General features: G+C 42.7%; 1 protein-coding gene across 1 annotated transcript; it reads left to right on the top strand.

Annotated features, from left to right (window-relative positions):
- Nucleotides 1–541: 541 nt before the first annotated feature.
- Nucleotides 542–22,400, top strand: CUNH17orf75 (chromosome unknown C17orf75 homolog). The gene is made up of 10 exons (XM_087710310.1): nt 542–775; nt 2,316–2,390; nt 5,068–5,193; nt 9,573–9,713; nt 11,809–11,866; nt 14,098–14,217; nt 15,890–15,954; nt 16,081–16,220; nt 18,445–18,548; nt 20,782–22,400. The coding sequence occupies exons 1-10, from the start codon at nt 633–635 to the stop codon at nt 20,989–20,991; spliced, it is 1,182 nt and encodes a 393-aa protein (XP_087566436.1). The 5' UTR covers nt 542–632; the 3' UTR covers nt 20,992–22,400.
- The last annotated feature ends 2,793 nt before the right edge of the window (nt 22,401–25,193 follow it).

The raw sequence follows: 25,193 nt of genomic DNA on the forward strand, positions 1-25,193 counted from the left end.
TATTTTGAGTTCTGCTGAGATCAACAATTCGTGTGTAAATCAAATTATTACAGGCCCAGGGGCTATTCGCTACATTTATCATAGCCCAAAGGCCAGAAGTAAATATAAAGTTTTTCAATTGGAATGACTTTTTATTCAGGCGATCCATGAATGTAATCCCACTTATTTCAGTGACAATCACACTTGGCCAATAAAGTATTCTGTTCTGTTCCATTCCACTTCCTCTTCTCTTCCTCATCCCTATTCTATTCATTCTATTCTCTTCCTCATTCCTACTCTATTCTGTTCATTAAGCTAATGCCGATCCAATGCAGCTTGCTGACCTGATTTTTTTTTAAAAAAATCGTAAAATTGGGGAATAAATGTCAACTGAGCCAGCGTGAGTCTTGAAGAGAGATGCGTGTGCACGCGCGCGTGCGTGTGGGGAGGGGGGTGCGCATGTGCCCGCAACATCCTTAACAATTTCAAGAGCCTATGGCTGGCTCTGTCTTCTCTCTCCCGTGGCAACATGTTTGTGACCGGAACCTTTGTGACGCGATATGGACAGACGTGCGGCGCCGAGGAGAATAGGTCGTTGCGCTGTACGGCAATAGGGGGAACGGATTCTCTTCGCTCCCGGTTCGCAATCAAAGATGTTGCCTTCCCTTCAGGAGTCCGTGGACGGCGATGAGAGAGAGCTGGAGAGCAGCGAGGAGGGAGGCGGTTTGCCCGAGGAACGAAAACCGGAGCGTAGCAGCAACAGTTACCACTGCTTGTACGGCTACCGAGGCTCCGGGTAAGAGAGCGAGGGCTGCTTCGCCGGGTCCTTGCAGGCTTTCTCCGCCCTCCGTGTCTCCAGCCTGAACCATAAAAAGGCTCTCTTACCAATCCTTCATAGTGTTTTATGACAATCCAGCCTTTCCGAATCTGGGAGGGTCTTGCATTGAATTCATTCCCGCCGTCCCACCCCGTTGGCTGAGAGCATTGTTGTTCAATTCATCTGGGCTTCACCAAATTAAATGGTGACAAGTTAAACATGGTTGATGGGATAAAACCAACAAATTATTTTAGTCCAGTTTCTAGTTTCCATCTGTGATCATGTAGATTGGTTACATCTGATCCTGAAGTCTAGCCTCCGGTTTCCCCCCCCCCCAGGGGCATTGGTTTTCCTTGAAATGTGATTATTACACAGGTTTTCAACCAATACTGTCCCAATTGGGCCTGCAATACTTGCTGATGTCATTGATCCATCTTGTTTTAGGGCTCTTTTGTGGACGCTTTTTATCAAGTGGGATTCAATTTTTTTACTACCGGTTCTGTGGGTGTGGCTTGGTGGGCAAGGCAGGGGAAGGTTACTGCAAAATCCCCATTCCCTCCCAATCAGCTGGGACTCGGGAGGCTGAGAAGAGATGGAGGCAGGGCCAGTCAGAGGTGGTATTTACTGGTTATCCGAAATATTCAAAATTTCCGCTACCGGTTCGACAGAACTGGTCAGAATCTGCTGAATCCCACCACTGTGGGATCCTTTCTATGACTGCCTTAATCCACCTGCCATCAGCTGTTCTTGCTATGTGACCAGCCCATTTCCATTTCCTTTTTTTTTTTTTTTTTTTTGCTCTCTTGATGATATTGTATATTTTCATTTGTTGCCTAATCCATGTGCTGGTCTTTCTATGTTGTCTTGTGATGTAATGTTGGAAACATGTGAAAGAGGCCTTCATCCTGCAAGTGGATTGACAATGGCTAAAATGATGGTGATGATGATGACTATTAGGTAAATGAGAGCCAGTTTGCTGTGGTATAGTAGTTAATGCTTCAGACTAGAAACCAGGAGATCATTAATTCTAATCCTGTCTTAGATACAAAGCCAGATGGGTGATCTTGGGCCAGTCTCTGTTGCTAAGCCCTAGGAAGCAAGCAATGGCAAACCGCTTCTAAAAAACCTTGCCAACAAAACTGCAGGGACGTGTCCAGACAGTCTCCAAAAATTGGACAAAATTAACAAGAAAAAAATGGGACTTCAGTAGGTCTGTCGACTGATGAATTTATCTATTGCATTTTAAAATGTTGGTCATACATTAGAGTTATCACATTTTGGGCTATCAAATTCTTCTGTTCAGAGGGCTGCTCAAAACAAGGTGCCATTTGCCCATTGTGAATCCAAAATACTCCTGGAGTTGTCTATTCAATTCCCAGAAATCCCAATCTGCTCTTTCCAGTCCAGGTTTTCACCCCCTCTCTCTTAGAACAAGGATAGCAATATGATAGGTGTTTTGAGTTTTCTATAACCACATGCATTTGGTCTTGAAATTCATAATTAATTTGACTTTTTTCAGATTACACCAAGGATCAGGCAGTGATGTTGGGAGTCCAAGCAAATCATCAGTTGAAACATCTCCAGAGGACTTCAGGTAAATGAACTTGGCGGAAAGATTTTGCATGCTGTATCTTGGGTTGTTATAACAGACGGGCATGTGCATATCACTTGTTCTGATCAACCACTTTTATTTGTTAACCAAACATTTAACTTGGTGCACTACAAATGCACAAGTAAATTATTTCTGATTTAAGGCTCTGCTTTTGTTCTTCTAGTTTCTGAATAAGTTAAGGGCCAATTATCTGAGGAGTTCCCTAACTCAGTGTAAACTGTGTGCTTAAAGTTAGCAAGAGGTATCTTGACAAAGATTTCTTAGTTTCCTAGGCCCATTTGTCAAGCATGTGGGAAATGACTGTGCTCCCTTGGCATTGCACTCATCTCCCACTCATTCTGTAATGAGTTGATACAAGCAATTAATGGTGTGACAAACATCTCAGAAGTGATCCTCCCTAGATTTTAGGGAGGAGGAAGAGATGTACTTTCAGACTAGCAAGATTCTGTTGATAACACCTTACAAATAAAATTGCAGCTAGTACTTATTGGTGTGTTTCTTGCCTAGAATTCCTCAGAAAGCTATCATCAGTCTTGCAAATCTCTTCCCATTTGTCTTTACAATCCAAGAAACTAGGGAGGGAGCTTCTGAGATATTTGCCATACCCATGTTGCTTCAGTGAGCTTAAGCTGCCTCTTATCTGACTGTTGCCAGATCTGCAGCTCTTCCTCTTTCTGTCTTATGTTAATCTAGTTATGAATCTAATGCCAGCCAACCTTGAATTCTGTTGACTCTTATCTACCGCCAATTAGTTTTGATGGTTCAGTACTTCAGATTCTTGTAGAGAATAGCATTAGCATACAATAAACCTATATTCATTTCAACTGCCTGGACTCCTGATTTTTGTGCTTGACAAATTAATATCAGAAGTATGAGAGTTCATCTATATATATATAAAAGGCAAATAGGTATAGGTATAGGTGCTTTATTTGTATGCCGCTCTTTTCCCTGGGGGGACTCAGGGCGGCTCACAGTTCAGAGGGAAGGGAGGACAAACCAGATTAAACACATAAGACAATACATCGTTAAAAGCACAACATTCATACAATTCGGGTGGGGTTGAGGTCTTTAGCCCCAGGCCTGTCGGGACAGCCAGGTTTTAAGGGCTATGCGGAAGGTCTGGAGGGTGGTGAGGGTACGAATCTCCACGGGGAGTTCGTTCCATAGGGTCGGAGCTGCCACCGAGAAGGCTCTCCTCCGCGTGGTTGCCAGTCGACACTGACCGGCTGATGGAACTCGGAGGAGGCCTAATCTATGGGATCTAATTGGTCGAGTGGAGGTGATTGGCAGTAGGCGGTCTCTCAAGTACCCAGATCCAATACCATGAAGGGCTTTGTAGGTGACAAGTAGCACCTTGAAGCGCACCCGGAGATCGACAGGTAGCCAGTGTAGCTCGCGGAGGATAGGTGTTATGTGAGTGAAACAAGGTGCACCCACGATCACTCGCGCGGCCGCATTCAGGACTAGCTGAAGTCGCCGAATACTCTTCAAGGGCAGCCCCATGTAGAGCACATTGCAGTACTCCAGCCTAGAGGTCACAAGGGCACGAGTGACTGTTGTGAGAGCCTCCCGGTTCAGGTAGGGGCGCAACTGGTGCACCAGGCGAACCTGGGCAAATGCCCCCCTGGTCACAGCTGACAAATGGTGTTCAAAAGTCAGCTGTGGGTCCAGGAGGACTCCCAAGTTGCGGACCCTGTCTGAGGGGCGTAATATTTGACCCCCCAGCCTGAGAGATGGAACACTTAGCAAATTAGTGGGAGGGAAGCACAACAGCCACTCGGTCTTATCTGGATTGAGCACAAGCTTGTTAACCCTTATCCAGTCTCTAACAGCCTCAAGGCCCTGGCTCATCACGTCCACCGCTTCATTGAGTTGGCACGGGGCGGACAGATACAACTGTGTATCGTCCGCATACTGGTGGTATGCGGACGATGAGTGTTTTTCACTCATTTCTGCCCTCACCAGCCCCTAGGAGCACTCTATGAGCCTCCTAAAGGCTCTGCACGGCCATTTAGGTGAAGTGGGCGGGGTTTCAGGAGGCAAAAAATGCTTTATTCAGTGTATAAGACACAGCCAGATTTTCAGCCTCTTTTTTGAGGGAAAAAGGTTTATCTTATACTCCAAAAAATATGATAGTATATGTTTTATTTCTCAGCTTAACGAAAAATTCATCACTATTCTAAGAATAGATACTTCCTTAAAAAAGAAACTGAATTTACTGCTGCCATTACAAGTGGAATTCCTGCTCCTGGTATGAGACATTAATAGGGATATTATAGAAAGGGGGAAAATATTTGTGTGGAGGAGACCAAATCAAGGAAAATATAGTTGAGAAGTCTATGGTCTTCTGTTCCATGCTTTCATTCCCATCCATTATTCATGCTCATTGAAACACATGGAGTTGTACCGTAGTGCAAAATGACTGAAGTGTGCAACTTTGTAGCTCTGGGTTTTACTCCAAGTCATGTTTTGATTGTTTATTTAAATGGGACGTGCTTGGAACTTCTTATTCAACTGGAAGTAGCATCTTTTTCTTTGAAAGCTTGACATTTAACTTCAACTATGAATGACTGGTTGTGGTTAGCTAGTCTTTGCAACTCTATAATCTAACTAAATAGATATAACAATAATCATGGATTTTTTTATTTCATTTACAAAGCCTTTCATTGGTGGATACTAATTTACCAACTGAAGCTGAGATGGAGTTGCGTGGTTTGGTGGCCAAGCATCTTAACAAAGGAGCTTTATTTGAAGGGATGGGCAATGTTATATCCGTCGAGTTAAGGTAAGGCTGTGGATATGGACTGAGACGTCCAGTCATCTCAAGCAATTTTAATTAATTGTAGCTTTCTTAAAAAATTAGTGATACCATTTTACTAAATTGTGAGTAATCAAATTAAACTAGGGGTGTAATTTTAAGTTTTGTTTTACAAATCAAAGATTGAATTGGGCTATTTATTTCTGAATTGTCTCATCCTTGTCCTGCCTTTGAAGTGTCTGAAAATTGCTGGTGGCAGCACAAAATAAAACAACTTCTTTTCTCCCTCTACACCACCATATCAAAAAATCATCTGGCTTTTAGAGTGGCTTTCAGTGATCCTGATCCTCTGGGTTTTTGCTTTTTCTTTTGCTTAACTGTCATTCCAACAGAGCTAAATTTACAAGATGTGGAAATCGCAGTTAGTCCTTAACAAAGCAGCTTTGAGCCAACATCTCTGCCATTAGGATGAGACAGTTAAGTGAGTTTTGCCCCATTTTACAACCTTTCTTACTACTGTTATTAAGTGAATCGCTGCAGTTGTAAGTTAGTAACATGATTGTTAAGTGAATCTGGCTTCCCCATTGTCTTTGCTTGTCAGAAAGTGTCAAAAGGGGAATCACATGACCCCACATGACTCTGCAACCATCATAAACAGGATTCGGTTGCCAAGCATCTGAATTTTGATTTTGTGGCCATGGGGATGTCGCAATGGCCATTAAGTGTGAAAAACAGTCATAGGTCACTCTTTTCAGGGCCATTGTAACTTGAGTAGCCATTAAAGTTGAGGACTATTTATATTCATATACTCATTGTCTAAGCTTTAATGACTGATTTAATAACTGTCAAATTAAGGGTTTCAAGAGCTTAAACGTAAGACTATGCATATGTTCTGAATTCTGAACTATAAACTTCATCTCCCTATCATTCAATGAGTGCCGGGTTGATCAATGAAAACAGGTAGAATAAGCTTAGACCAGTGGTTCCCAAACTTTTTTGGGGCCATGCGCCATCTAAGCATCTCTAAAATCCTGACACACACATACACACATACACACACACACACACGGTGACATATAATTCTTACTCGACTCAAAACGTGAACTCTACTCGTGCAGAGAAAGCCTAAAAGGCCATTAACTTTGTTTAAACAAGGTTCAATTTGCCCCCATTAAAAATCAAATTGCCTCTTGTGGGGGCCTGGGCCCCACATTGGGAACCACTGGCTGAGACTGAACCCTGATAGTAAGCTAGATATCTGGCAATATATTTAATGTTTAAATTTAATAGGTACGTGAATGCATATGCCACTGCAAGGGCTGGCCCTTTGAATGGGAGGAAGGTTGGCTTTTCTGTATCACATTAAAATAGATACTGGAATTAATCTATCTACGGAGTTGTAATCACCGCCTGTGAAGCATTGCAAGGAATTAAGAAACTTCTGGTCCTCTAGAGGGTGCTGTACAACAACTCCCAGCATTTTACACCACTGGCTGTGTGCTGGCTGGTATTGATGGGATTAACGTTTTAGCAACACCTGATGGAAGGTGGCAGGTTTCCCAATCAGGAAGTGCAAGAGTATCTGTTAATTGTTTCATCACACTGGCAGGCAGAGAGAGGGCTGTTGCATCAGAATTGTGCATACATTTCCTCATTTTGTAATACTGCAGCGTGTTGTGGGGTGGGGGTGGGGGCTGCAGTGCTCAAGGCTACAACTCCATGTCCCAATCACCCATAGGGCTCAAACGGGCAAATTACTTGCCTGTTTTTGCAGAAATTAGGATAGGATAAAGATAGAAACAAGAATAGGAGGTTTCTAGCAGGCAAATCACTCTTATCAGAAAAACTGGCCAAAATTGCAGCTTTAACCCAAGAGCCCTCCCTTTCTTCTCTTAAAAAGAAGTGCTACTGAAAAAGAATCATTTTGCCACCAAAAAGGGTGCTGCAGTGTTACAAATGGGATGGCTGGGTTTTACAGGTTGCCCATCACTGCTATACAACTATATTTAAAAGGAACTCCCAATTTAATGGGGCTATTCCCAGGTTAATGGATTACTATTTATGCGATTGGAGCCTAAATCACTTTTGTTGTGTGCTCTTTGCAGTGTTTTTTTTTGGGGAAAGACTGAACTTATTAAGAATAGCACAGCTAATACTGGTGCCTGATCATCCTTGAAAAGCTAAGGAGGGCCAGAAAGATTTGGATCCTGAACAAGCCAGAACTGCTAAACTAGCGATGAGTCTGGGAATTGGAAGGCAGGGGCAAATTACATCCATAGCGTTGTCGAGAAAATAACAAGAGTCTATCGAGGGATCCAGTGGCTCAGAGGCTAAAATGCTGAGCATGTCGATCAGAAAGGTTGGCAAGTTCGGCGGTTCAAATCCCTAGTGCCGCGTAATGGAATGAGCTCCCATTACTTGTCCCAGCTTCTGCCAACCTAGCAGCTTGAAAGCATATAAAAATGCAAGTAGAAAAATAGGAGCCACCTTTGGTGGGAAGGTAACAGCGTTCCGTGCGCCTTCGGCATTTAGTCATGCCGGCTACATGACCACGGAGACATCTTCGGAAAGTGCTAGCTCTTTGGCTTTGAAACAGAGATGAGCACCGCCCCCTGGAGTCGGGAACGACTAGCACATTTACCTTTTATCCAGCAGAAATAGACTTCATGAGAGTGTTTCCTTTTGCTCTCCTAAGAATATTTAACAGTATTTAAGCATCATTTGATTAATTCATCTAATCAGCGTAATGAACATTTTATCCTTTGAAAAGCACATATTGGGTTTGGTTGGGAAACGGAAATACAGAGTGAACTTCCCAAGAGAATTTATCAGTCTCTCCTTCCCACCCCACATTTCTTCCCTGGTACTAGAATGCTATACAAGGAAGCCATGAATGCCTCGTCTCATCTATGGCTGTCTTAATTGCACTTCCTTCTATTCATACCATTCTTTGATCCACTGAATTTTAAAAAGCAGGCATAATCACTTCCAGGGACTAGAGCTACCCAGGGAACTGCCAAATATCAGCTCCATCCAAATGCATTAAGGGGGGGGGGGAGTAGCAGTTTTTTGTTTTTAAAACACACATTTTGACTATGTTGTATCTTTATTTAATCCATTTCATGTTTACAGATTACAGGTGGTCCCAAAATTTATGTTGCTAAGTGAGGGGGTTATCAAGTGAGTCTTGCCGCGTTTGCAATTTTTGCCACAGTTAAGCGAATCACTGAAGTTGTTAAGTGAATCACATGGTCATTAAGTGAATCCTTATTGACTTGGCTTTTTGGAAGCCAGCTGAGAAGGTTACAAAATGGTGATCACTTGACCTCAGGACACTGCAAGTGAGAGATGGGTTCCAGTTCTCCTGACCTGGTAGTGCGAACCAGTTCTCTGTTGTTGTTTTTTTAAGTGGGCCTGCCCATCTCCCACTGGGTTATACTTACCGAATTTCTCAGAGTAAAAGACGCACCGGAGTATAAGACGCACCAAGATTTTGAAGAGGTAAATTAAAAGAAAAAGTTTTTGCACTCTGCAGGCCTCCCAAACCCTCTGCAAACCTCCTTTTTGTGCGAAAAACAGGGCATGCAGAGAGTTTGAGAGACCCGCAAAATGCTCCTGGGGGCTGCGTGGGGGTAAAAATGAGCAAAAAATGGCCCATTTTTTTGTTTATTTTTGCCTTCCCCAGGAGCACTTTGCAGGCCTCCAAAATCCTCTGCATATGCATTTTTGTGACGGGGGCAGGGTTTCGGGAGGCCAAGAATATTGTATTCAGTGTATAAGACGCGCCCAGATTTTCAGCCTCTTTTTTGAGGGAAAGCAGTGCATCTTATACTCTGAAAAAAACAGTACCCAGGGCAGCAGCTTGAATTGCCGCTCGTCAGCTGTTTTGTTGTTTTTCTTAATAATTTTTGTTCAATTGCACACGCACGTGCTCAGCGAACCGGTAGTAAACCGGTTAGGAACCCTCCACTGTTTTAAGTACATGCCGGTTGCCAAGTGCCCAAATTTTGATCACATGACCATAGGGATGCTGTGAGGGTCACAAGCATGAAAAATGGGCATACATTACTTTTTGAGTGCCGTTATAACTTCGAGTGGTCACTAAACGGATGCTTGTAAATTGAGGCCTACCTGAACATAGGAAGAGCAAGCAGGTGGGTGGTTTGGCTTTCCATTCACTGCCACTGGTCTGAGGGGAAGTATGTAGAATCAGGAGGTTGACAGAAATATGAAGCGAAGTGTATTGACTGGAGTTAAGAACCTGTGTAAGATTCTTGCCCCTGGAGGTTGATTCCTACTGAATTAAAATAAGGGCTTCATTTGTCATGAGATCGATGAACAGGCAAACTGCAGCGTGAAACACAGCATTACACTGATTTGGTGCTACCACCCTGTGATTAATTCAGCATTCCAGAAACTCGAGTTGGTTGTTATTACTGCGTGCTCCAGCCGGAAAAATGTGCAGAAGGAGCTGATCCTGAATCGAGAGAGAGTCCTTTGGAGTACGTCATCTGTTTTTTAGGAGGCTCAGAGAAGGGACTTGAACTATATCCTTTTCCTATGTTTCTGTCTGGGTTAAAATGGGGATGGAGGAAAATCATTTTTAAAGGCTTCTGAGAATATCAGTTATACCCTTCTTATCTTTTCGTAAGAACCTAAAGACTATTCTATTTGGCCTCTTTTGAATGGTGTGCAGATGTTTATATCCATGTTAATGGTCTTAATTGGCTTGTAGCCCCAGTGGGGGAGATCAGCGCAGTGGAGGTGGATGATTGAGCAGTAATAGATCCCACCTCCCCACCCCCCACTCTGCCCCCAGCCTCCCCCATGTGTCTTTGGTTGTAAGGTTTGATTTTCACATTTTTCTTTTAACTACTTATATACTCGAGTATAAGCCTAGTTTTTCAGCCCACTTTTTGGGCTGAAAAAAGCCGCCTCGGCTTATACTCGAGTCAGTGAAAAATTTGCCCGAAATGGAGGAGAAAAAGGGGCGGGGCCATGCCGCTGGGTGACACTCGTGAATGGCCCAGTGCCCCTGTGAGTTTCCCCTCCCTCTGTGTCAGTTTGCCGCGCAGCGCGCACCGCACCATCCCCCCTCCTCACGTTCTAATGTAATGCAGGGCTGTCTTACGATTCCCCTTCCTCCCCCTCCTGCCGCTCTGCAACGATGTCCCACCTCCTCCTTGTTATGGCAAGCAGCCACATAGCGATGTCCCACCTCCTCTGGTACAGTGATCCAATGATAGGAATCACTGTGCCGTGTGTCATAGGAGGCGGGACATCGCTCCCGCAGCTGCACGGGACATCATCATCACAGCGGGACATCAGCATCATGAGGTGAGTGAAGTATTTCATTGAATACACCGCTAGTTTACTGTTTTTCTTTGAAATAAATATTCAAAAACATTATTGGTATCTATTTTTATTTTTGAAATTTACCGGTAGCTGCTGCATTTCCCACCCTAGGCTTATACTCGAGTCAATAACTTTTCCAGTTTTTTGTGGTAAAATTAGGTGCCTCGGCTTATATTCGGGTCGACCTATACTCGAGTATATACGGTAAGATATAACTGTAAGCCGCCCAGAGTTACCCTATGGCAAGATGGGCAGCCAATAAAATTTATAAATAAACTAGCCAATAACCCAGCATTGCCCGGATATTTATTCATAGGGGGAAAATGTCCGAACCAAATGTAATTTCTAATGTTGGATTTTCCCCCTTACTAGAGGGAGCCCCCTTGTGGAATACTGGGAAGCCGTTACCATGGCAACTGCACTGTGTTGTATAGTAGAAGCCATTTTATGGCAGTACAGTAGAAGCCATTTTAAGGCACAACAGGCTGTATCTTAAGAGAACGCACACCCCGAGGGTTTTTAGGGGTGGCTAACCTCGCAATATGTTTTTCCAGAGGGTAAGTCATCTGTTTATGTTTGGTTGAAATTGCTCAAGGCATTCCAGAGTTATGCTGGAACACACAAACATACATACACCGATAGATAGATAGATAGATAGATAGATAGATAGATAGATAGATAGATAGATAGATAGATAGACAGACAGACAGACAGACAGACAGACAGACAGACAGACAGACAGAAAGAAAGAAAGAAAGAAAGAAAGAAAGAAAGAAAGAAAGAAAGAAAGAAATACAGGTAAGTTGCCACCACAATTGAATTTATGTTGCTAAGTGAAACATTTATTGAGTGAATTTCCCTCATTTTATGACTTTTCTTGCCACAGTTGTTAAGTGAATCATTGCATTTGTTAAGTTAATAACAGGGTTGTTAAGTAAATCTGGGTTCCCCACTGACTATGCTGGTCAGATGGTCTCAAAAGCTGATCCCATGAACCCAGGACACTGCAATTGTCATAGATATGAACCAGTTGCCAAGCATTTGAACTTTGATCACGTGACCATGGGGTTGCTGCAACAGTTGTAAGTGTGCAAAACGGTCACATGTTCCTTGCTTCATGCCGTTATAACTTTGAACGGTCACTAAATGAACTGTTGTAAGTTGAGGACTACCTGTTTCTGGATGTTTAAAATATCTTTAATAGGTGTGCAGCAGCACATCAATTATAAGATGACTTAAACATAGGGATTAGGCAGAACTGAAGCATTGTTTCCTTAAAAGTGTTACATTCAGACTTGAGCTTGATGGATACATTCAAGATATGAAGACTTGTTTAGATTCACAGGTAAGTCTTGATGAAGGGATAACTGTTCGTTGCTGTTAATAATTTTGGTTTTCTCTTTTTTTTTCCTCCAACAAGATGGAAAATGTTGGTTTCTTTATAAGCTGCTTGTTAAACTGAGATGCTTGAAGTTATTTTGAGTTCCGTGTGAAGATCCTTAATCAGAATTGTTTACCTAGGATAATGAAGACACTCTGAGGAAGACAGTTTGATTTTCACGATCCTCAATCACTTAAGGGGCCTTAGAGAAATCTCAATTAAAGAAGCTTTATCTCAATTCCCATGCATTGGTGAGCTCCGGGCCTATTTTCTGAGCATCTCAGTGGTAGAATAGGAGAGGGATCTGGCATTTCTAAGTTACTCATGAGAGCAACTAGTTTCTGTTGTTTGCTACTTTGTAGTTGGAAGAGAAACAAGCTAATTTTACTCTCTCTTAGCGGTTTCCAGTGTTATCTGCATGGTGTCCTTCTAGAGCAGGAGTGTCAAACTCAATTTCATTGAGGGCCACATCAGGGTTGTGTTTGACAATCGGGGGGGGGGGGGGGCAGCTCAACATCATTCATCGAGACGCCGTTTTCTGCCGTGACGGCCTCCTTCAACCCCTTGCTAGCAAAAACGGAGCTCGGGGAGGACGCGTGTGGCCCTCCCCAGCTCCGTTTTTGCCTGCAGAGGCACTGCGGGCTGGTTTTTTTTACTGTTTTCAGGGTGTGTCTGCCACATCTAAGCACCCCGTGGGCCAGATCTGGTCCGCAGGCATTGAGCTTGACACCCCTGTTCTAGAGAGTTTCCATGGCTTCAGAATTAAAAAAAAACGGCCTTCAAGAATTATGTTCAGTGTTTATGGTTGTTCTATGGCAGTGATGACTAACCCTTTCCAGACTGATTGCCCAAAGTGCATGCACGTGAATGCACTTGCACGCGTGAACCTTCAAAATGCAATGCTCAAACGGCCCCTCGCATGCTGCCCAAGCACATGCCCCACAGATGCACACATGACCCCCTGTATGCGCCCTGCCTCCCACATGCGTGGCAGAGACCTAAAGACCAGCTGGCCAACGGGAGGTGTGCGTGCATGCGCAGTGGAGCTGAGCTGGGGCGACGGCTTGCGTGCGCACAGAGAGGGCTCTGCGTGCCACCTCTGGCACACGTGCCATAGGTTCTATGGGAACCAAGCTCTTTATGAGTGTGATCATACGGAGAGCCTCAAGATTCTCATACTTCCTACTATCTCTATGAAAACATTGGACATCATTCAAGCTAAGAAGTGCTGTGTCATCCACATGCCACCAAGAACCGTGGTGGCACAGTGGTTACAGTGCAGTACTGCAGGCTACTTCTGCTGATCCCCGGCTGTCAGTAGTTTGGCAGATCAAATCTTATCGGGCTCAAAGTTGAGTCAGCCTTCCATCCTTCCGAGGTCGATAATATAAGGACCCAGATCGTTGAGGACAATATGCTGACTCTGTAAACCGCTTAGAGAGGGCTGTAAAGCACTGAAGCGGTATATAAGTCTAAGTGCTTGACGCTTTGACATCCAGCACTTCAGAATCTCTCTTAGTTTTGAATGTGTCACTTCTGAATGCTGCTAAAACAGTTCTCTCTAAAGAGAAATCTTGAAAGAAGTATCTATTCTAGTTTGCAGATTACATATAGGTTGTCTTTACAATCGCTTGGCATCCCTTATTGGGGATTTGCCTTTGCCTAGTGGACTTGCCTGGTCTTTATACACTGGGCTAGTACTGCCAAAGAAATTACTGGGGAAAGTAATTCGGGCTTGGAAGCCTCAATAAAGACTCCTAACACCCGTTTTGTGTGTGTGTACGTGTGTACCCAGAGCTTGTCCTGAGGTGGTGTTTGTGGAATGTAGCTTATTGTGATGCACCATAAATCCTTTTTACCATCTCTAGCAGTTTCCAGAATAATTTGTAAAATAGAACGAGAGGACTAGATAGCTGTTAAAAGACAGACCAGGGAGGAGGGACTCTCCTGCCTGTATGCCTGGTGGAGCTCAATAAAGCTGTTTGGATAAGCTGTTATGCTGCTACTTCTCACTCACTTTCTTGATTCAAGATAGCAAATTAGCCCCAAAGGAAATTTCTTAGGCTCTGGAATAGGGAATGGCTGAAAAGTAATCAACACTTTCCAAAGAAGCTTTCCCCAGTTGTTTCACTGAGTTCCCCTTTACAGTCACATACCTTGTAGAATGATCAACTGTTTATTTCAATTGGGTGCAGCAAAGCAGCCCGGAGACCTGCATTCAACCGCTCCTGAAGACTTGGTTTGAGGATGTGGTGTGCCCTATTCAGAGGGTGGTGAAGCTTTTCCAGGAGAAACTTGCCTTTGTGTTACATGCTGTGAGTACCACACAAAGTTCACTCCGCCTGGATCTCCGTGGTGTCCTTTTGTTTGGGTTTCTGCTTGAACGGTTTGCCTTGTTTGTTCATTGCTTTAGCTGCCACCGTTGTGATAGTTCACAGTGTGTACAAATAAGACTTCACTGCTTCAAACAATCTTTAATTGTGCGTCATGTCATCTAGCCTGTGCCTCTTTCCTGGAATTTTACCGGGCAGGCTTGGGGTGGGGAGGCACACACTAGATGACTTGATGGGGCAGTTGCTGTCCTTCCATATTATTTTTTTTACCATCAGGAAAGGAACACAACGTAGCAATAATAATAATAATAATAAAAATAATAATACTTTATTTGTCAGTGCACAACACATACACAATGAGATTGGTTGAGCTCCCTCAGTGCACCCTCTCCACAACACAATACAACTACACTGCAAGGGGCTGTTTGTGGGAATGTCGAATCAAGGTTTTGGCAGCTTGAATAACATGATAATAACACCTTTGTTTTAAGGAGCACTAGCTTTAAGTTGTGTATGTAATTCATTTTAAAATTGGGCCAGCAGTTTTAGAAACACAAGTTTCCCTTACTGCAGCTGGAATTGATTTACATGTTTTTAAACGTATACATTCAATTATGCTTAGACAGGGCTTTTAGCTCAGACAGTTTGAAAAGCAGTTTCTCTGCAGATATGAGAGAGAGAGAGAGTAAAATAGATGGGATGCCCAAAAATAAGGCCATCTTTCAATAGAGTCTTCTTGATATTTTTGGCCTTTGATTCAGCGTTGACACTTGGTGACTCTCTGGATAAGTTCATACGGTTTTCTTGGGAAGATTTTGGAAGCGGCTTGCCATTGTCTCCTTCCTAGGGCTGAGGAGAGTGACTGGCCCAAGACTGGCTTCATGCCTAAGGCAGGACTAGAACTCCTAGCTCCAACTACACCTAACGGGCTCTTTATTTGAGGTCAAATTCCTGCTTAATCAGGAAGCCCTCTTGCCTTTGCCCATTATCATTTTAATACAACTGAAGCTGTTTAAAAATAAAATGGAGGCCAGGGCGTTTACATCTACAGATAGTCCTTGACTTACAACCATTTATTTAGCTCGAAGCTACAACAACACTGAAAAAAGTGATTTATGATCAGTGTTCATACTTATAACCATAGCGACATCCCCATGATCAAAATTCAAGGGGATTGGTATGTATTTATGACTACTGCAGTTTCCCAGGGTCATGCAGTTGTTTTTTGCAACCTTCTGGCAAGCCAAGGGTCCATTGGGAAGTCAGATTCATTTAACGACCATGTTACTAATTAACAACAGCAGTCATTTGAACAGCCATAGCTGAAAGGAAATTTCACAAAATGGGGCAAAGCTCACTTAGCAATTGCTTTGCTTAGCAGTGGAAATTTTGGACTCAATTGTGGTTGTAGGTGAAGGACTACATGTACATTCTGAGTGGTCTGGAAAAGGAAGAGGAAGGAGAACAACAACAACTGATGGATGTTCAACTGGCCCCTGTTGAACATGCAATTGCTAGTTGACAACGGCATAATCCTTTACATCAACTTGGCGGTCGAGCCAAGTGTTTCCTGAGACAGCTAAAGAGTATATAGTATTGTCGTCTAAAGATATGTCAATATACCAAGTAGTGACATTGGGTCTGCTCTTTTAAGGCTCTGAGTTGCACTCCGGTTGAAGTGAATGGATCTGAAGAAAGGACAGAGAAGGATATTAACAGGTAAAAAAGTTACAGTCCCTCAAGATGATATTTCCCAAGGGCCCCCTTGCTCCTCTTGATATAGTTGCTTAATGGAACTTGCCCAATGACTATACATCTTGGAAATCTGTTTACCTTCTTTCCCAGGTTCCTTCGAGCAGTGAGTCTTCAAGCTCTGGTCAGGGAAACGATGACAACCTCCTTATGCACAACCGTAGCTACAGAGGAGCAATGCAAATCCGTGGTGATTGACTTGAATAGTCCACAGCTTTGCTTCCATGGTGCAGGTAAACTTACAGAAGGAGATACTTCTAGTATCCAAGTACTGCTCAGTAACAGCACAAGGAATGTTGATAAACTGGTGTTGTTTTAGACCTCTCTACAAAAATAGTTGTTTAAGGCAGACAGTCTTATTTGAGTCTAGCCTTACTGTATTCTAGCCTTCTTCTTGCACTAATCTACTATACTCATATACTATGCTATATATTTAAATATAGCAAATCGATTCCCAGATTTGGGAAGTTTATGATGGTGGACCACTAAGAGATTTTGATTAGGTTAAGGTAAAGGTTCCCCTTGCACATTTGTGCTAGTCATTCCTGACTCCAGGGGGTGGTGCTCATCTCTGTTTCAAAGCCGAAGAGCCAGCACTGTCCAAAGATGTCTCCATGGTCATGTGGCCAGCATGATTAAATGCCAAAGGCGCACGAAACGCTGTTACCTTCCCACCAAAGGTGGTTCCTATTTTTCTACTTGCCCTCTTTATGTGCTTTCGAACTGCTAGGTTGGCAGAAGCTGGGACAAGTAACAGGAGCTCACTCTGTTACACAGCGCTAGAGATTCAAACCGCCGAACTGCTGACCTCTCTGATCGACAAGCTCAGCATCTTATCCACTGAACCACCGCGTCCTTCGATCTTGATTAGGTTATTTCACATATATTGGTTTGTTATTTGGCTCATTTAAAGGGCCTCCTTTGGGAAACCAATACTTTTCTTTCTTCCCTTTTTTCCTCTTGAAAGAAAGAATTCTGAAAGATTACTGTCAGATTTTTTTCTTGGTCTTTATGGCGTGCTTCAGATTCATTGTAACATTGTGCAGGCATAACCTAAAGCTGAAATCTGGGGTCCCTCCAGAGGCTAATTTTCAAATCCAAGAATTGCCCGGAAGCATTAGACCTAAAGGAATGGAAATCTGACGTGTGTTTAAATAATCCGTTTGAACAAGGCTAGTCTAGAAAATCATATCCTCAGCATCTCTTCAAACTCATTGCTGGCCTCTTAAAGCATTGATGGTATTTTATGCTAACTAACCAATTAAGAAAAACTCTCTTGATCCAAGCTAGAAATTCATTGTTACTGAGTGTAGGATTTCTATAAAACTCATAAGCAGTCTCTCTATGCTGTGGGTCCTTAGATATATATTCTTGACTATTATCTATTATTCTTTACTGAATATATGTGGTATTTTACAAAGGATAATTTTTTTAAAATTATGTATCATCAAACTGTTTTCAACTCCTAGTAACCACAACTCCTAGTAACCACCTTCATGGCCCCCAAAGATGCACTCATCACCGTTATAACTGAGTCCATCCACATTATTGATTTATTAGTTTTATCCCACCATATATATATGTTTGTGTGTGTGTGTGTTCCAGCATAACTCTGGAATGCCTTGAGCAATTTCAACCAAACTTGGTACACAGATGACTTATTCTCTGGGAAAAAATAATGTGGGGGTAAGATACCCCTAACACCCCTTGGGGTGTGTGTTCTGTTAAGATACAGCCTGTTGTGCCTTAAAGTGGCTTCTAATGTACAGCACAGTGGAGTTGCCATGGTAACGGCTTCACAGTACACCACAAGGGTGCTCCCTCTGGTAAGGGGGAAAATCCAACATTAGAAATTACATTTGGTCAGGACATAAATAAATACCCGGGCAACGCCGGACTATCAGCTAGTATTTTTATAAATAACTCAAAGACAGTAAACAGTAATGATTCCTCCTCCTCTTATTTCCCCCTCAACTGCAACCCTGTGAGTTGGATTGGCTGAGAGACAGGGACTGGAATCACCCAGCTGCCTTTCATGGCTAAGGTGGGGCTAGAACTCACAGTCTCCTAGTTTCTAGCCTGGTTAATTGAGCCATTCAACCATATTTGGCTTTCAAACCTTGCTGTTGCTCATTGTCCTCTTTACTTCCACCTTTCCCAACATTAGAGCCTTTTCCAGAGAGTTGGGTCTTTCCATAATTTGCCTGGATAAGAGTGATCATTTAAATTTTGACCCTTATTTATCTCCCATTGCGAGATTGATGCCCAAAGAGCAGCATCCTGGGCTGGTCCATTCTTGAAGCCTCAGGAAACCATAATACTGTCTTCCTTTGTAAGTACATAAGGAATATCTGTGTCTTGTACAAAATCTTTTTTTGGGTAACATTGAAGACATTTGTAAATTTACTGTATTAAATGAAATAATAAGATTTTTCTTTTTTCCAACAAATGTCTCAGGAACAAATAGGTTCTGTGAAGATTGGACACAAGCATTTCTGAATGTTTCCGAAGGGGGGAATCCCTTCCTTTTTCGGCAAATACTGGAAAATTTTAAATTGAAGGTAACTATCTGTTGCGCAAGAACGATGAATAATGTTCAATGAGAATTGTAGTCCAAATGCATCGGCTGGACATTGGCTTAGAGGTGGCTGTGATTTGTGACGGTTAGAAATAGTGGTAGATAAAACCTTTGCTGTACTAGAATTTGTTTTGAGTCTCATATGTTTCCCAACCCCCAAATCATAATCTATTTTAGACAAAGAATTGGGTTTAAATTAATAACCAATTGAAACTAGTGACAAAGTTTCTGTTGTTCTAATACCAAACCCCACTGGCTTGGATCTTCATCCTGAGACACAACAATTGTGGCTCAAGTATATTTGTTATAAAAGAACGTAATCTTGAGTCCATATTTTTCCTCTTCAACTTGGCAAGAATTCCATGTTACAAAGGGTGGCTTTTGCCTGTGTGATTTCATGCTGCCAGAATATTGGCCATGCCTTCTAGGAACACAGAATATTTATTATTTATTTATTTTTAAGTTATGCAAGTAGTCCTGAACTTACAACAGTTCATTTAGCAACCGTTTGAAGTTACAATGGCACTGGAAAATATGAATGATGACCGTTTTTCACAGTCATGACCACTGCAACATCCCTGTGATCACATGATCAAAATTCAGACCAACTGGCAACTGGCTCATATTTAGGATGGCCGCAGTGCCCTAGGGTCATGTGATCCCCTACTGGGACCAAGCAAAGGCAGTGGGGAAGACAGACTCACTTCACAACTGTCTTCCTAATCTAACAACTGCAGTGATTCACTTAACAAATTTGGCAAGACAGGTCAGGCAAGATTCACTTGTACTGTTGTTTGTTTTTGTTGTGGTTTTCCTTTTTGTATCGTCCTCCCCCCCCCCTTGGTTTTGTTAGCCGCCCTGAGCCCCTCGGGAATAGGGCGGCATACAAGTCGAATAAAACCTTCAAACCTTCAAACCACTTAGCAACTGTCTCGCTTAGGAACAGAAATTTTGGGCTCAATTGCAGTTGTTGTCGAGGGCTACCCGTAGAGCACATGGAGAGCAGTAATCAAATTGTATAGAAGGCACACATAAGACTATGGCAAATGTATGATCGAAATAAGTAACCAATTTTGTAAGGCTTGAGGAATTTTTAAAAATGTTATACATTACCTTTTAAATACATTGATTCATCAGAGTTGAATAAGTGTTCTATATATTAATATCTAGGTCGTTTATCCAATTAAATATTTGTTAATTGGAGAATGTCTGCTTTTCCTCTTATATAAGCTCTCAAATGGCAGCTAGTCACCATGTGATCCAGAGAATCTGCAATGCTGTGCCCTTGCCATGGTGGCCACTGCCTTTGAACATAGCAATAGCACTTAGGCTTATATACTGCTTCCCAGTGCTTTACAACCCTTTCTAAGCGGTTTTACAGAGTCAGCCTATTGCCCCCAACAATCTGGGCCCTCATTTTACCCACCTTGGAAGGATGGAAGGCTGAGTCAACCTTGAGCCTGGTGAGATTTGAACTGCTGAACTGGAGGCAGCCGGCAGGCACAGAAGTGGCTTGCAGTACTGCACTCTAACCACTGCGCCACTGAGACATAATGGGCCTTCTTGTGAGAAATGTGCCTTGAGTGCCAATTATTTTGGGAGCTACTAGATTAGATTAAAGATATGAAGTTCTTCCTCCTAAATTTCTCATTTACTGCTCCTGATTCCTGTATACCAACGTGTGTGCAGGAGGTGAACCACCGTATGTGTATAAGAAATCTATTGGCGGTGTACCACAGCAGCCTGCCCCGATTGCCCTGTAGGGGGGAAGTCATCCACCCTTCTCTCCTTGCCCAGTGGACCGTGTGAAACTGCCTTTTATCCTAGTGACTGTTGCAGCCCGCAGATTCGGACAGAGAAGAGCGAAAGGGGAATGGAGTTTGCAGGAGAGAATAAGTTCACTTAATTGGTTTGTGACTCTCCGAGACGCCTTGCCAGGTTTTGCAAATATCGGCCTGGCAGCTCTCCAAGCCAGAGAAGTTCTGTGACTGTAAATCCTCCCTTGAAAGACTTTGCTGGATGTGATTGAGCATAATTCACAGTAGATTAATAAAAGGGGGTTTTGTCAGGACCAGGGGTTTGCTTCATGCTCTCAGGAAGCCTCAGTCAGAACAGTGATCTTGTCAAAGGGACTATATGTGGACCTTGGGTTTCTCCGTAGGGCTTTCTCAGCTTGATCAGGACACTGGTGTACATGTTGGCTGCTTTCTTTTCAGGCCATACAGGACGTCAACAACCTGAAGCGGTTCATCCGGCAGGCAGAAATGAGCCATTATGCCTTGTTCAAGTGCTACCTGTTTCTCAAAAACTCCGGCAGTGGCGATGTGCTCTTGAAGATTGTCAAAGTAGAATACGCAGAAATGCAGGAAGCCCAGAATGTCATCAGTGTGCTGGAAGAATTCATGAGGGACCAGCTGGGAACTTAACTCATCTTTCTGAACCGAGGGAGGCTTGTCCAGGACCAAGCCAGCCTGCTTCCCTATAGAATCACAGTGCTTGAGCATGCAGGCCCATTTTGTGTTAAATCATGGGAACTTCATCGTGGAGGGCTGCACTTAGTCCTGGCTCCCCATAATACACAAACATGTGGTCCAAAAAAGAAAACCGTTCTCACAGCATCTACTGTGAGGTAGAGTTAAATTGGTATTTGTTGGTATGGGAACAAGCGGTGTGTTCAGGCGCTCACCCTCTTCTCTGCTTTCTCTTGCCTGTCTGGCTTGAAAAACCACAGTTTGTTTCTCTGGGGTATCCAAACTCTGGTTTTGGGCTTTCCTTATAGACCACAGTCGAAAGCAGGATCAATCTGGAGCTTGCAGTCCCTATATGCTAGCCTGCAATTTTCAGTAAGGGCCAGCTGCTGTAGACAAAGGACAATGGGGTTGATCTAGACTTCAGCATTGTGTGGATCCAGGCTATACTTCCTGGAGACCAAATAAGACGAAATATGTGGCTTTGTCATTATTAATTGTGTGGAAGTGCCAGTGAAGAAGCCCAAATGGCTTATGGGCAGATACATGTACAGATCCTGGCTAACCAAAACCAGAAAAACTGCACATCTGGATCAAGCATATAGATTTTCTCCCATTCTATCTTGCTGTTTCACACACAGACACACCTCCCAAACAACAAGCTATTTATCTTAATGCATGCATCCTCTCCCAGTCCATCAAGGTGTCTGAACTTGGAGCCCCGAATAAATTACACATTGGTCAAATTAATTATTAGTTATTTATATTTGTACTTGTAAAACTTGACCCCATTTTTACAAGTTGTAGATAATGGGGTTTTGGTGAGGTATGCTTATATCAACCACTCGGTGGGGGTGGGGGGTGAGAGAAAGCGGAACAGTACATCCGAAATAAAATCTATGCACAAAAATTGTTCGTGGAAAACTATACTTACATACACGATAGAAAAATATTTTGACATTTCTTACATCATGCTGCTTAGCAAGCACACTCTTTGCTTGAATAGCCCTTGATGGGAAAAGCATGTTCTATTCAGCATATTTTTAAGGCAGAATCACTTCGTTTTGGTGCTATAACAATAAGCCATGGAGGAAGATATTAACTGCGTAGGAAAATAAAGGTTGATACTTCTTGCATTTGCTAATTCAGTGTACATTGTGGGGCGGTGGAATCAACACAAGTGACTAATAATGAGTATTAAATTTGGCGAACATTAATGTAATTTTGCTGCACAAATTCAACCTGTAAAATTCTGTGAGCTCTTGATTTGCATTTTGTTTGGAGATCTTGGAGGGGCTCAGAAAGCTTTCTTTAATCGCGGGACTGTTGAGTAATTAGGACATTAAATGCATTCACCTTCAAGCAAGGTTGGCTTTGTTCCCGTTTCCGTTCATTGCTACCCTGAAAGATTGAATGTATCTCATTTGCCTCACCATATTTCACTACTTGCTCTGAACACAGGAAAAGTGGTTGCTAGTAAGCAGTGGGGGTGTTGGACTTGAATTTTGGGGTAGAGGTGTGCTGAGGGGGAGGTTGGATGACAAACCCAATTCTGATTCAGGGCCCAGTAGCATGAGGAAGAGAGTTCCCAAAGTCTTAAGGATTTTGAATACAGTTTGAGATAAAGTATTATTTAATAGGCTCATAGTTCGAGATTATTAAACTGAACTTTAGCCCTAAAATGCTTACCATTTAATTATTTGTAGACTAGTCATTTTTTTAAAAAAAAAATGCAGATGTGAACCAACCAGAAAACATTGCAATAAATTCCTATGTGCTGTGAAAAATGAGATATACAGACGTCAAAATGTCAAATGAACAGTTATATAGCCAGGAAAGTTCACAAGAATTGGCAGAGAAGAAAGAAACAAGCACCTGGGGAAAAAAAGTAGATTGGGTGTCCTCAGTTACCACTACTACTAATTCTTCCTTTAAAAGTGTTTTTTTTAATGGAAGGAAGATCGATACAGGTAGTCCTTGACTTACAACCACAATCAGATCCAGAATTTCCATCGTTAAGCGAGCCACACCCAATTTTATGGCCTTTTTTTGCCATGGGTCACTAAGTGAATCGCTGCTGTTGTTTAAATGAATCATGCTGCCATTAAACAAATCTGGCTTCTCCAATTGACTGCTTGTCAAAAAAGTTGGGAAGGCAGCAAATGGAAATGACATGACCCTGGGACAGTACAACTGTTGTCATAAATAACAAGCACCTGAATTTTCCCTCGCGTGACCACAGGGATGCTGCGACTGTCATAAGTGCAAGGGCCATTGTAACTTCAAGCATCTGCTAAATGAATGGTTGTAAGTTGAGGATTACTTGCATTGCTGATGGAAGGATACAGCTGAGGGAGAATATAACTGCAATGTTGGGTGAATGTGATGGTGATTGCACGATTAATGCTTTATATCACATCCAAAAGAATGTGCATGAGGAAATCACTACAATGTTTGTCTCGTGTCTTCAATATCTTTTGAATTAAAAACATTATAGGGATACTAGCTGGATACTCGTGGTTTGATACGAAACCATGTGATTAGGCAAGCCCTCAGGCTGGATTAGTCACGTGCTGGCCACTCCCATATAAGGCAACTGGCAGTTGGAACAGAGTTCCTTTCAGTTGGGGAGGGGGAGTAGAATGTCTAACTCTTTAGCATCGATGCAAGTTAATATAATACAGTACAAGCAATACTGATGATCTGGTGGTCATTTCGAAAAATCCTTTCTTAGCGAGCACCTAGAAGCCAAGAGGAACAGGTTTTACAGTTCTAGAGGTTTCGTGATGAGTGAGTGGCATTTGGCTTCATATATAGAAGAAGATTAATAAAGCTCCAGGATTACGTTAGCCATCTATACAAAATCAGGAAACGACACCCAGAGCGCTCTGCCCCCCCAACATGGGCAACATCTGTAAATTCTCAGCCAACATCACCAAGTACAACTGTTCCTAAGATAACTGTAGTTCGGCACAGCTGGAGGGAATCTGATGAAGAAGATTTTAGAAAGCAATCCACTGTGAAATTAAGAGTATCCAATAGGCCCAATATTCAGAAATCCCTGAGTTTTGTTAACACTAGCACAGGCTTCTTATTCTATTTTGCTTCACCTTTGCAAGTTGGTTAATGGGGGAAGATTCATGGATGCTCTGCAATGCATTCAAAAGTGTTTATCATTACATTAAAAAGATAAAGGTTCCCTTTGCACATATGTCTAGTCGTTCCCGATTCTAGGGGGCTGTGCTCATCTCCATTTCAAAGCCAAAGAGCCAGTGCTGTCCGAAGACGTCTCCCTGATCATATGGCCAGCATGACTAAATGCCAAAGGTGCACGGAACATTGTTACCTTCCCACCAAAGGTGTCTCCTATTTTTCTACTTGCATTTTTACATGCTTTCGAGCTGCTAGGTTGACAGATGCTGGGACAAGTAACGGGAACTCACTCCGTTACACAGCACTAGAGATTCAAACCGCCAAACAAGCGGTTCTGATCGACAAGCTCAGCATCTTAGCCATTGAGCCACCGCGTCCCATACTGTCCCTTATTTATTGCACTAGGAGACCATAAATGACCACTCCAGTTAAATTTAATTTTTGACAAATTAGTTTTCTTTATCTGACCTGGTAGGATCTTTATAGTGTTCCTTTTAATGTTGCATAATATTGGATGGTAACTATTTTTCCCCATGCACATTTAAACTCACTTTTTTTCCTTGCATATGAGAGATTCATGTTGAAGGGCTAATTTCGCTATGTACAGTTGGGAAGTACACTGCTGCCAGCAAATCCCCCTTGCCAAATTAGGAAAAAAAAGCTGCCCCAATGTCTTTCCCCATCAGCTTGCATTTTTTGCCCCTTCCTGTCCAGAAACCTGGTGTTTAAATAGCAGAAAACCAGCCTGAAGAGCTTTTGGGATCATTTCCTGAGATAAGCTGCTCTGCCATTACTTCCGTGTACATACTATATTTTAAACACATTTGAAATTGATAGCTACCGTGTTTCCCCAAATATAAGACAGGGTTTTATTTTCTTTTGATCCCCGAAATAAGCCCTTGGCCTTATTTTCGGGGGGTCTTATTATTTTTGAGGTGCAGGAGGCACCGAGCGTGGTCATCTCAAAGCTGCGCTGCTGTGCAACATTTTTGGAAAGGGCTTATTTT

This window comes from Thamnophis sirtalis, unplaced genomic scaffold, assembly GCF_051295495.1.
Source record: "Thamnophis sirtalis isolate CommonGarterSnake01/CBP01778 unplaced genomic scaffold, rThaSir2_p1.2 scaffold_3, whole genome shotgun sequence".
NCBI classification, from domain to species: Eukaryota; Metazoa; Chordata; class Lepidosauria; order Squamata; family Natricidae; genus Thamnophis; species Thamnophis sirtalis.